Source organism: Marmota marmota, unplaced genomic scaffold (genome assembly GCF_001458135.2).
Source record: "Marmota marmota marmota unplaced genomic scaffold, marMar, whole genome shotgun sequence".
In the NCBI taxonomy this organism is placed as follows: domain Eukaryota; kingdom Metazoa; phylum Chordata; class Mammalia; order Rodentia; family Sciuridae; genus Marmota; species Marmota marmota.
In genome coordinates this window covers 37,857,693-37,871,337 of record NW_026000229.1, presented here as the reverse complement: position 1 = coordinate 37,871,337, position 13,645 = coordinate 37,857,693, and the positions used below count along the sequence as shown (strand labels likewise).

The following is a 13,645-nucleotide window of genomic DNA, read 5'->3' as shown; positions in this document are numbered from 1 at the left end:
GGGAGCTGGTCCCTAAGTATGTTTGGTGAAAACACTCCATTCATCACCTTGGGTGACTGACTCGCAGACACTGACCTAGGCTCAGTGTCTTACAGCAGGCACTACTTGCTTGCTGGGGAATAAAGGCCACATTATGGGCTCAAGGGTTTGTGACTTGCTGGACCCCTGGTTCAGCCCATTCATAGCCCTGAAGCCTTAGTGTTGGCTCAAGGTGAGGCAGTTAGTTGTAATGCTGTGGAGATTCCTGGTTAGCAGAGGCTGCCCAACCCTCGAGCTCTCTTTCCTTAGAGGTTATTAGTGGCATGGATACCACTATGGACTGGCTACAGCACTACCATCAGTATGTTAACCCACAAGAGTCCCTTGAGATGGGTGTTAGCCTATCCTCATTTTACAGGCAGGAAACTGGTATAGAGATAAGTACCTTGCCCAAGGATTCCCCCCAGAGTAAATAAGACTACCTCAAGGACTGCTAACGCAGAAAACTGCCTTCTAACAGGGAAGTCAGCACATGGCAGCCAAATTGTCAGACTTTTTAAAGGCTCCCCCCCTTAATATAAAAGATGTACTTACGGGGGGGTGATTGCAGTAGAAAATAATCCTACCACCAGAATTCTATACACTTACTGCCATTTGAAGTCAGAAGCAGTGTGGTGAAGACTAAAAGTGACCTGACAGCATTCAGGCTGGTGGGGCGGGGAAGGGAGCGTGTTCTAAGTTTCTCAGTATTTGCCCTGACTTGTTGAATTTTTGCTCTTGTGCCCTCTCGAGTGGCTAGGACTGGGTGGTTTTTCATGAGCTCTCTAGCTCTCCTTCAGAACCCCCTCATCCATCTGACCAATAGTAACTTCATTCTTTTATACTCCATCTTCTATGCCTTTACCATCAACAGCCCCTGCCCTGTCCTGAGGTCAGCCCCTTCCCCTGCTCGCCTCCCCTCCCATCCATTCCATGTTTTGCTCCATTAATCTTTGAAGGATCATAATTAGGAATCTGAGCCTCTTTGTTTTGCTATACAAGGGAATGCCCATAGTACCTACTTGCCAGGCTAGCTGTGACAACTAGAGATAATGAATACAATACACTTAGCAGGCACTGCCTCACTACACTAGGGTGTAATTGTATTGCTACTCTGCTTCAGGACCTTGCTGGTGCCCCATAGGTAGGATAGTCAAGTGGGCATACTTACTTAATCTAGTTTCACAATTCAGATTGGGACAGGCTGGCTACTGACATTCACTGCACTCCAGGATCTGTCTAATATGCAGGGACAGCCTGGTGCCATTGAGCACACTTTTGGCTTCAGGCAAGGAGGCTGTTTCCCTGCTCCTCTCTGCCCTCCAGCTCACCTTTCAAAATGTGTACAGGTCATACTAGGTATCCAGAGGCACCAAATTAGTCATTAGCCCTTACCCAGAGTGCCCCAGTTATCCCACTGCTTCAGACTTACAGGAGAGGTTACATTTCCAGACATTTCAGCATTACGTAGTGGATAAACACTGAAGTCCCCAGGTATTGCTAAACCCAAGGGTCACCATGGAGACGTTGGCTAGTGCCTGACAGCCTTGCCTTTCTTTCCTTGAGTGGCCAGGACCTGACTAGCTGAGGGACTTGAGGGCGGCTAAGTGGGTAAACTCACTGAAGACTGCTTCCAGCTAGAAAGCCAGGCTCCTTCAAGTCCGGACACGCAGAAAGTGCTTCGGGCCCCTCTGCCTCCAGACCCACTGTTGGAGGAGGGGCTCCGCTAGGCCAGAGTTTGAGGCAGAGTGTGCGGGTCCTCGATCCAGCTCCCTGAGGGCACGCGCTGTAGGATGGGACTGCGACCTGGCTTTTTTCCGCCTTCGGGGTTTTTACAGGCTTTGGTCCCTCAGCCCGGGGGACTGGGGAGGCCCTGGCTCAGGCACCCTCCCCAGCCTGCTACCCGCAGGGGCACTCTCCCCTGTCCCCGCCCCTGGCGTGGGCCCGCCCTCGCGCCTGTGTCACGACGGGGCCGGGGGGCGGAGAGCGGCCGGGCGGGACATCCGGCCCTGGTCCCTTGCTGAGCCCGCCCGCCGCCTGCTCCGGTGCCTCAGCCCGNATGGCGCTGAGCCCCTGGGCCGGGCACTGAGGCGGGCCCCCTTGGGCAGAGCCCGGGCCGGGTTGGGGGGACCGCCCCTGCTGCTGCCGTCCATGCTGATGTTTGGCGTGATCGTGGCCTCCAGTGGGCTGCTGCTCATGATCGAGCGGGGTATCTTGGCGGAGATGAAGCCCCTTCCCCTGCACCCTCCCAGCCGCGAGGGCGCGGCCTGGCGCGGGACAGTCCCAAAGTCTGGAGGGCTGTTCCTGGATTCTGGGGACTCGGACTTGCAAGTTCGGCAGGACGTCCGGAACCGGACCTTGCGGGCAGTGTGTGGACAACCTGGCATGCCCCGGGACCCCTGGGACTTGCCGGTGGGGCAGCGGCGCACCCTGCTGCGTCACATTCTCGTAAGTGACCGCTACCGTTTCCTTTACTGCTACGTCCCTAAAGTGGCCTGCTCTAACTGGAAGCGGGTGCTGAAAGTGCTGGCAGGTGTCCTAGACAGCGTGGATGTCCGCCTCAAGATGGACCACCACAGTGACCTGGTGTTCCTGGCAGATTTGCGACCTGAGGAGATTCGATACCGCCTACAGCACTACTTCAAGTTCCTATTTGTGCGGGACCCCTTGGAACGCCTCCTCTCTGCATACCGCAACAAGTTTGGCGAGATCCGAGAGTACCAGCAACGCTATGGAGCCGAGATCGTGAAGCGGTACAGGGCTGGAGCTGGACCCAGCCCAGCAGGTGATGATGTCACCTTCCCGGAGTTCCTGAGATACCTGGTGGATGAGGATCCTGAGCGTATGAATGAGCATTGGATGCCTGTGTACCACCTATGCCAACCTTGTGCAGTGCGCTACGACTTTGTGGGCTCCTATGAGAGGCTGGAGGCGGATGCCAACCAGGTGCTGGAGTGGGTCCGGGCACCACCCCATGTCCGATTCCCAGCTCGCCAGGCCTGGTACCGGCCTGCCAGCCCTGAAAGCCTGCACTATCACCTGTGCAGTGCCTCATGGTCCCTGCTGCAGGACGTGCTACCTAAGTATATCTTGGATTTCTCTCTCTTTGCCTACCCACTGCCTAATGTCACCAGGGAAGCCTGTCACCAATGACTTTGGAAGCAGGGCCAGCAGCTTTTGGGGGCTGGTATTGACAATTCCAGCTTCTTGTGCTTCTGCTTGCCTTTCAGAAAAACCTTGACTCTGGGGCTTGGGACTTCTCTAGATATGTGGATGTCAGGGGCTGCTCTCAGGAGTTCTTTGCCTAGAGTGGGTGCCTAGAGTGGCTCAGAAGGCAGATTTTGACAGGAAGCCTGCTGCTTCCCAGCGGGGGAACTCTTGGAGGCCAGAATGATCCTTACTCTGGCAGAGCCAGACACCAGTTTGCTCATGAAGAAATACATCTGATCTAAATACTGGCCCCAGGCCTCCAGGGATTGTACAGTTCCTGGTCCACCTTAATTTTACCTGTGGCCAACCCCAAATATGACACCAGCGAGGAGCATGATCACAGCCAGGGTCCCTGTGGCTCTGACCCCACACTGTCCATCCCATGTGCCTCAGGACTAAAGAGAGCACTTGTGCCTTATAAATGGCTTTTGTGCCTTTTTGCTCCAAACCCAGAAGTTCCTACACCTGCTAGATTTATTTTCATTTTTCCACAGAAAGGAAAACTAAAGCAGAGCCTTGCCTCCTAGTTCCAAAACCAGGCCCTGGAGGCATCCAAAGACCCCTGTGATAAGCCTCTTCCAAGGGCCCTGGGAACCTCCTCTGTAATCCTCCCCTCCCTGCAAGGCTTTTGGAGTTGTGACTGTGGCTAGTATGTCTGGCTGCCACATTTCTGGTGAATTTATTTAAAATTTGTACTTTTTGATAGAATTTTTGTAAGTACCCCCATAGCTGAATTTTAATAAAGCTGTTTTGTATACAAAGTGAGCCTCTCTGCGATTCCCCCTCCGAGCTCCTATGAATCCAGTAGATCTCCTAGATGTCTATCTAACCAGGTCAGAAGACAGAGCTTGTAGGCAGAGACAGTAAGACAAGGAGTAACTTTCTTGGGCTGGAACTATAAATATGTGTCACTATGTCTGGTTCACAACTCCTTTTTGTTTTTTCAAGGTCTCTCTCTCTCTTTTTTTTTTTTTAATAATTTTTTAAAGAGAGAGTGTGATAGAGAGAGAATTTTTTTAATATTTATTTTTTTAGTTTTCGGCGGACACAACATCTTTGTTTGTATGTGGTGCTGAGTATCCAACCCGGGCCGCACGCATGCCAGGCGAGCGTGCTACTGCTTGAGCCACATCCCCAGCCCCTCAAGGTCTCTCTTTTTTAGAACTATTTATTTTTTAGTTTTAGGTGGACACAATCAATATCTTTATTTTACATTTAGGTGGTGCTGAGGATCAAACCCAGTGCCTCGTGCATGCTATGCGGGCACTGTACCACTGAGCCACAACCCCAGCCCCTCAAGGTCTCTTTTTTAAAAATATTTATTTTAGATGTTGATGGGCCTTTTTTCTTATTCATTTATTTACATGTGGTGCTGAGCATCAAACCCAGTGCCTCACACATGCTAGGCAAGCACTGTACCGCTGAGCCACAACCCCAGTCTCACAACTACTTTTTTTTTTTTCAGTTGTAGTTGGACACAATACCTTTATTTTATTTATTTTTATGTGGTGCTGAGGATTGAACCTATCACCTTTCACATGCTAGGCAAGCACTCTACTGCTGAGCCACAACCCCAGCTGCATTACAACTACTTTTTGAGTAAGAAGGGCCCTAGAACAGTTTCAAACAAAAATGGGATTGCTGTGTGAGCAAAGAGAGGTTGTTTGCCAGGTGCAGTGGCACATTCCTACAATCCTAGCAGCTTAGAAGGCTGAGGCAGGAGGATCACAAATTCAAAACCAGCTTCAGTAACTTAGTGAAGCCCTAAGCAATTTAGCAAGACCCTGTCTCAAAATAAAATATAAGAAAGGGTTGGACATGTGGCAGTGGTTAAGCAACCCTGGGTTCAATCCCTGATACTAAAAAAAAAACAAAAAAACAAACAAACAAAAAAAAACACTGTTATTTGTTGGCATTGAGAATAACAAGGAAGGGGCTGGGGGTGTAGCTCTGTGGTGAAGCACTTGCCTAGCATGTGTGAGGCTCTGAGTTCAATCCCCAGCACTGAAAATAATTGGTAGGAGGGCAAGGAGATGATTTTGGTTCAGAGGATATTGTGGGCAATGTAGAAGGAATACAGTTGGAGAAGGAGAGGATAGACCTCAGTCTGTCCTATTCCTCCTCTACCCTGGAGAAATCTCAAGCCCTCCAGAGAAGGAAGAACAGTAGGCTAGGCCTTCAGAGCCCATGCAAGAGGTGCAAAGTCAGAGATGGATCTTTCCTATTTCATGCACTCCCCCCAACTCCCTCACCCCTTGTGGGGACTGCTGTACTTTTGGGATGACCCTGTTGTGAAAGGTAGAATAGGAGGAAGAGAGGGAGAGAGGGAGGGCACCCTGTAGATGTCATCTGTACCTAGCCTTGCTGTTGACCTGGCTTTGGAGAGGAACTCTAACCCCATTCCCCAAATTTGGAGGTGGGGGTATCTGTGAGCACTCTGCCATGACTCTCCAGGAGAGCTTACCTGATTCCCTGGGTCAGATGTCTTTCTCCAAGGTGCCTGAGTGCTTATTCTGAGTTTTCATTTCTTCCACTGCATCACAGGAATAACTGGTATCTTATGATGATTGCTGGGAGAATCAAGAGATAAAATGAGTAAAAGGGCCCATCCCAGACATGGCTCAGTGATGTTCTAGTTGAACACATGATTCATCAGAGACCTGTACAGAGCAGATAGAAGCCAGGGGACTGTCCAGTCCAGCACCAGAGAAAGGAGATGCTTCTGGACAGAGCCCCTTTAACCCCTGAGTTGATTTTATTTGCCAGTGCATGAACTTTGGGCCCTCAGGAGCCTTCTGCCCTATCCTACTCCCTGCTCCATTCTCCTTGCCTAAGAACTATAGCAACTCCAGATCCATAGCAGCCAATCAGGCCCTTCACAAGGGCTTCAGTGGGGGAACCTGTCTCATCCCATTTAATCCTCAGAAAAGCCAATGCCTCAGATTTTATACTGTTTTGTAATGTGGAGACTGGCAGAGGGTAAGTAACCTGCCCAAAGTGTCCAACCCAGGTTTGTGTGCTTCCCAAATAGGAGGAAGGGAGAGATAGACACACAGATAAACAGAAACTGAAAGAGCTAGAGTTTGTGGAAATAGAGTTGAGGGACTTGGAAAGTGAAATTAAATGAAGGGTAGAAGGGGTTATGGGAGGGGCACTGACAAACTTCCTTCCTCCACTTTTTCTTTTGCAAAGAATACAATCCAACTCAACTGATTCCTGCCCTGGGAGAGTGGAAAACAAATGAAGTCTCTTAATGGGATTAGTTTATTGGTTATTCTCCCCTAGGCAGAAAAATGGTGATGGTCAGAGTATCCAGATGGCCAGAACTGGACACCTCTGTTATGGGCAGGAAGGTTTTAAGTAAGAGGAAAGAAGAGGGACTGGCAAGACAAACTGTGACCTACAGGGACATTATTTTACATAGGGTAAACCCCTGCGGAACTTAATTTGTGCTCTACCCTTCCTTTCCAGAAATTGGACTTACTAAAAGAAGCTGCCAAGGAGGTGGCAGAGAGTGGTGGGGTCCAGCTGGACTTGCCTTAGACTGGGCATCCAGGCCAGAGCTGGAGGGGTTGCAGGCTGTGGGCTACAGGGCCTTCTCAGGGCTGGACATTGGAGCTGTATCTCTTGGAATTCCTCCTTGTCACTAAGTGCTCTGATCCCCCTACACAGAGCCAAATCCAATGCTATAGACTGGCCCCTCAGAGCATAAGAGGCCCATTTAGAAGTCATTCCATCCTGGATAGCCCAGTTTCCCTGGGCACAGGGGAATGGGGCTAGTATTGTTTAACTTCTCTCAAGGCTCAGGACCTTGAACAGGGGAAAGAAGGGGAGCCCCAAGGGGCCCCTCCACTTCTAGACTCAAATCCTCATTCATTTCCCATAATGTCTGTAGTTAGTGCTCCTTAAATTCTGAGGTCCTTTCCTCTCCACCTCTGGCCCTTCCCTCGGGAGGTCACACCTCACCTTACTGGTCCATGAAGGTCAGGGGAAAGAAGTCAGCGCTCTTCTTTCACCCCACCTGGTGAAAGAAGAGCACTCACCTTCTATAATGCAGGGACCCATCACCAGAGGGGGACAGGCTCCCAATTTCTCCCAGGATGACCCATTGCCTTTCTTTTCAATCCAGCCATTGCTTGATTTCAAGCAAGGGGATGGTGTTCTTTCTGTTCCCAAAAGGAAACATTAATAATTAGCAAGAGCTCCTCTGAATTGAGGGTCCTGTGCCAGTGCTTTATATGCATTATTCTCTCCATTCTTTTTTTAAATTTTTTGTTGTTTGTTTATTTATTTTTATATGGTGCTGAGGGCGGAACCCAGGGCCTCACACATGCTAGGCAAGTGCTCTATCACTGAGCCACAACCCCAACCCATCCTCTCCATTCTTACAACCAGCACAGTAAGTAAAATTATTCCAATTTTATAGATGAGAAAATTAAACCTCAGTAATTTCCCCAAAGAGATGGTGGGTTTAGAATTAAAACCCAGTCCTAGCCGGGTGCACTGGTACATGCCTGTAATCCCAGCAGGAGGCTGAGACAGGAGGATCAAGAGTTCAAAGCCAGCCTCAGCAAAAAGCAAGGCACTGAACAACTCAGTATAAATCCTGTCTCTAAATAAAATACAAAATAGGGCTGGGGATGTGGCTCAGTGGTTGAGTGCCCCTGAGTTCAATCCCTGGTACCCTCCAAAAAAAACTCCAGTCCTATGTGGTGCTCCCCCAAAAGTGAACATGCATGATAGGTTTCCCAGCTCGCTGCATTTGCTGATGAGCATTGTGTTCATTTTTTCTGATTTTTGCAGCCTCCAGCCTCCTTTCCAACAAAAATGATTCTATCCACAAGACTCTCCAGATATTATAAAGTTCCGAAGGTTTAGGGGATGTGGCTCAGTGGTTGAGCACCCTCAAGTTCAACCTGGTGCCAAAAAAAAAAAAAGTTTCCCAGGTTTACCTACTATAAGAATCAACCCTTTGGTACTGCTGGACCTAGACCATGAATGTATTAGACTGTCAGTTTGGGTCCTTAGAGAAGCAGATGTGAACACAATTATACATGCAAGAAAATAACTGTTAAAGATACAGGGGAGGGCCAGGGTTGTGGCTCAATGGTAGTGCACTTGCCAAGCATTCATGAGGCACTGGGTTTGATCGCGGCACCACCTAAAAATAAACAAAGTAGGGGCTGGGGATGTGGCTCAGCCAAGAGCATTCACCTAGCACGTGCGAGGCACTGGGTTCGACCCTCAGCCCCACATAAAAATAAATAAATAAAATAAAGGTATTGACTACAACTAAATAAATAAATAAACAAAATAAAGATATTGTGTCCATCTACAACAACAACAACAACAAAAAGATACAGAGGAAAGAAGCAGGGGGAAGCAGGAAGAACCTACACCTGAGGAAGAAGAGAGGAATGGAAGAATCAGGAGGGAAAAGCATCAGATGCCAGTGGGACTCTCAGCCAGGAAGTCTCAGCCAGGCCAGTGGGGAATCCCATGGAAAATAGTCTATTAGAAGGCCATCTCCATGGGCAGAAATGGCTCAACCCAGCCTATACCCCAGCCATGCTCCCACTTGTCTAGAAGCAGCCAGGGAAACAAGAACACTGAGGCAGGAAGAAAGGCGCAGCAGCTGCTTGGATGCTTTCATCTCACTGCATTGTCCCTGCAGGTTCTCTTAGAGAGAGATCTGAGCAACATGCCTTCGGGGCTGCCGCACAGAACCAAGGTGCTGCTGACTTATGAACAGTGACCCCCTTTGGGTTCTGTTGACATAAGGACCTGCGCAATCAGAAAACAGCTATTGGTTGAACTTGCAAGAGCCTCTAGATGTCTGAGAGATCCTGAACTAAATTTTTCCATGACCATCGTCTGGCCTTACAGTTGGGTTTTCCCCAGGATGCCCATGTGATAATTTTCAAGGTGTTTTCTCTGCAAGTTTACCTAACTCACTGCAGGTTTTAGTTATGTTTGGCTTTTGTCTTTGTCATTAATTAGTCAATATTGATGATGGTCTTCATCTAGCTTCCCTTTCTCATAGGCTCACAACCTTTCAGCTGGAGTGAGGAGGGCAGATTCACCCAGAGGTTGAGTCTAGATGCTGGTGTAGTGGACCTCCCTGGGGACATAGTCCAGGCTTCCTCCCAATATGATCCTCCAGCTTCACCAAACTCCAGAAGGAGGCTGAGAGGGAAGGGAATTTTGCCAAAGGAAGCTCCCAGGGATCTGCATGCATAGGAGAGTGAGAGGCAGACACACTATGGTATGCTCCTACCAGCTCTAAAGCTGCTTACTGGCTAATCCTACAGAAGAGTCCTCACAGATATAGAGAATCACAATCCCAATTTTGCCATTGAGGGGATAAAGAAGACCAACTTCAGACCAGGTCACTCACTGTCCTCCAACCCTCAGCAGGAGAGCGTGACAGTCTTGGCCTTGGGGTGCAGCTTTGGGAGAAAGAGATGAGAAACCTCTGTGATGCTATTCCTGCGCATGAGTTGGCAGTGTCCCTACACCTGCTGGGTTGCTGCCTCACTGCCAGCTTGGAGATGAAGGGAACCAGATACTAACCTCCCAACAGCCCAAGGAACAGGAAGCCATCAAGCATCCATCCACCTTATTTATTTCTCTGTTCTTAGCCCTGGACTCCAGGGGAAGCATGGTCTTACTAGTTTAAACATTGCAGCCAGAGGGCCATCAGAGCAGATAAATCCATGTGAGCTAGAGATCAGGCTGGTCCCTGAACATGCTGCTTGCAGGGCCACAGATTGCCTGGAGGAAGGCACTTGGAGTAGAGGGGGAGGCAAGGCTTTCTGGCTGAGGGGCTATGTAGTCAGTTGACCCCTGGCAGCATAGTTGTGGCTCCTCTATCTGGACACCTCTGATGAAGTTCTAATGAGACTCTTCCACAGAAGCCACTGGACACAGTAGCAGTCCAGTCCCCTGGAAGATCTCCTGCAGTCTGAGTGCAAGTGTCTAGTAATAAAAAGAGAGCTGTTCTGACAGATGAGAGAGTGAGTTAGTCTAATTAAGGCAGAAAATCCCAAGAGCGAAAATTCAGCCCCTCTGCAACTTTTGGGGAGGCATCTTTGATTTTTATCTGGAGACTACCCTCAGCCCAGGCATCCACAAACAAAAAAGTGACTAGATAGAGGAAGGACAGGGGGATTGATGGCCATAGAGTAGGAACAGAAAAGGAAGGGGACTCATAGTCATAGCTCAGATGCTGACCCTCCCTGAGGCCTTTCTCAACCATTGGCCAGTTAGCCCTTTATTCCACTGAAGTCCTATGCTTCCTACTATATACATATTTCTAGAACTTTCAGGATTTTTTTTTTTTTTTTTTTTTTGGCAGTGCTGGGGATTGAACCCAGGATCTTGTGTATGCTAGGCAAACACTCTACCAACTGGGCTATATCTCCAGCCCTTAGAAATTTCAACCCTCAGTAATATTTGTTTGTCTTTGCCTTACAGGCTGGGGCTTGCCCAAAGGCAAGAGGTAGGCCTTGTTTCTCTTTATTTATGGTACACAATAAGTGCTCAATAAAGGTTGAATCAGAAAACTGGATGGCTGAACGGATGGATGGCTACGTGGTAAATGATTGGATGGATGGGTAGATAGTAGTAAGGTACAGGAACTTCTGCAGAAAGAGAAATCAAGAATCAATGGAATATGGTAGTTGTCATAATGCATCTTAAAAGGAGGCAGCCACTAGAAAGAAGAAGATGTTTCACTAAGGAAGCAAGAGGAGGGGCTTGGGGTCTGAGATGGGAAGAAGTGGGCTAGGTCCTGGCCTTGCTGAGATACAGGAGGGTAACACCTGGATTGGCAGGAACATAGCTAGGTGACAGACAGATATCATGAGTGGTGGAATCAAAAGAGGAACTCAGAAGTCAAGAGATGACCAGAAGAATTCTCCAAGGGAGCACCTTTCAGCAATCAAGGGGATTCTTAAAGCAGAAGTTAAAGAGAGCCACCTCATTTGTTCATAATCCATCCACTCTACAAGAGTGTATTTGTCTTAGCCTGATGATCATAAGTGAGGGAGTCATGCTGATGATCTTGAGTAAGTCCCTTCTCAGTCTTCTCACAAGTCATCTTCATCATTTTGGGGGGCTTGCAGACCATATAAGGGAGGGAGTTGTACAGTATCAAATTGCACAAACAGAAGATGGAGCTGTCAGTAGTAGGAGAGCTCAGGAGTTGGGAAATCCTGGATTCAGAGTCTAATGTATTGCTCAGGCACTTAACTGAGCTGCTAAACCTTTCTGAGCCTGTTTCCCCACAAGTGAAACGAGAAAACTAACATCTATCTTGCCAGTGTCTCTTTGTGTGGTGCTGGGGATTGGACCCGTGGCATTGTGCATGGGAGGCGAGCCCTCTACCAATTGAGCTATATCCCCATCCCCTAACATCTATTTGAAGAGTTATTATTGTAAGATTTCAAAAATAAGTCACTGAAAGTGCCTAACATTCAATAAATAGAAGGCAATATTTAATAGAAAGGATTAATTGCAGCTGTGTATCGGTTGCTGCTGGGTGGCTGGTACCAGGACAGAGGCTGCGTCCCCCAGAGGAATGGGCACCTCCTTCCCATTCTCACAGAGGAATCATCTGCTCTCCAAGTTCCACACCTGGGGGGCTGCCTACCCCCCAGCCCTCAAGCATACTTTCTGGCTCTAATCTCTCATCTTCATTGGAGAAGTCTGAAGGCCAGGTGATGGATCTGGCTGATGAGCTGGACCAAGTGAGCCCAGACAGTAGAGGAGAGCATGATGCTGCCATCTGTGAGGGTGTGCCTCTCTGTTTGTCCAGGAGCCTTGTTCACACCTCTTGAAGGGCCAGACAGAGTGAGGGAAGCTCGAGCATCCTCAGTTTACGCCAAAAGCCAGTCATTCCACTATTCTGCAGCCTTGTTCTCTTAGTGTAAAAAATCATCCCCATATGGACACACAAGTCAACTAACATAATAAGGAGCCAGTATCTACTGACTGCTTCTTTGTGCCAGGCCCTATGCTAAGAGATGTCTGTGCATACCTTTTCATATATATATATATATATATATATTTTTTTTTTTATTTTGGAAATGTTCAAACCTACATAAAAGTTATAAAAATAGTACAATGAATACCCATGACCTAGATTCCCCAGTTAACATTTGCCACATTTGTTTCCTCTCCCTGAATATGTATGTTTTGTTAAACTATTTCGGAATAGATTAGAGACATTGTGATTCTTTACCCCCAAAACTTCAGCATGTGTCTTCTAGGGAAAAAGACATTCTGCTATGCAACCCAGAAACCATCATCAAAAGTAAGACATTTTACTTAATACAACAGTATTTTATAAGTCCACATTCAAATTTTTCCAATTTTCTGAAAATGTCCTTTATAACTTAAAAAAAAATCTAGGATTTAATCAAGGATCATGCACTACATTTTGATTGTCATGGCTTCTTAGTCTCCTTTAATTTAATGTAATTCTAAGCCAGGTGAACTGGTACACACCTGTAATCCCATTGACTCAAGAGGCTGAAGCAGGAAGATCTCAAGTTTGAGGCCAGCCTTGGCAATTTAGTAAGACCCTACCTCAAAATAAGATAAAAAGGACTATGGATGTAACTTGGTGGTAAAGTGCCCCTCGTTTCAATTTCCCAAACCAAAAGCAAAAACCAAACACAAAACAAAACAAAACTATACTTTTTTTAAAGAAGGTGGGAGTGGTTTCAAGTCATCAATATTTTAAAGTACTCAAGTCAGTTGCTTTGCAGAAAATTCCTCAATTTAGATTTTCTGCTGGTTTCCTCATGTTAGATTCAAGTTGACCTACACAATTAATGCTCACAGTGACTCTGACAGATTTTATTACTTAGTTTGGCAGAGGTGGAGGCCGAGGCTCAAGGAGGCCTGTCACACAGTCTACCCTGGGGGCTGGATGCAGAGAGCTTGGTTCTTAAGCCTGTGCTCATACCCCATGCTGCAGGGGCAGCTGTGAAATCTTATCAGTTGGCATCTTCTTCTGAAGGATTCTTTTATCAACCTCTTTTAGCACCTTGGCTGGAATGAAAAGCAGATTTTGTCAGGTCCTGGTGTAATAAGGAGAGGGCTGCCCAGGGGAGAGGACACCTTTAACCTTCTCTCTGCAGTGAGCCTGGCCTCCATTGTCAGCCCCATCTGACTCCTTTAGACCACTCTAGAAATTTGATTTTTCTGCCCCCTTCTAGACCTCCAAGGAAGTGATGCGTCACATCACACACACACACACACACACACCCCACATGCCACACACTACTGAGGGTGTAACAATCCTCTGGGTACAGTCATCACTGAATTCTGTCCCGTTGCCTAGCAACTCTAGGACATTTTAGCCCTTTCCAGGCAGAGGGTGGGTGGAGGGGGCAACCATATGACTGTC

At 47.9% G+C, this 13,645-nt stretch overlaps 1 protein-coding gene across 1 annotated transcript; it reads left to right on the top strand.

Moving 5' to 3' along the window:
* The first annotated feature begins 314 nt into the window (after positions 1-314).
* Chst14 (carbohydrate sulfotransferase 14) lies at positions 315-3,989 on the top strand. The gene is made up of 2 exons (XM_015480120.1): positions 315-340; positions 1,857-3,989. The coding sequence occupies exons 1-2, from the start codon at positions 315-317 to the stop codon at positions 3,169-3,171; spliced, it is 1,341 nt and encodes a 446-aa protein (XP_015335606.1). The 3' UTR covers positions 3,172-3,989.
* The last annotated feature ends 9,656 nt before the right edge of the window (positions 3,990-13,645 follow it).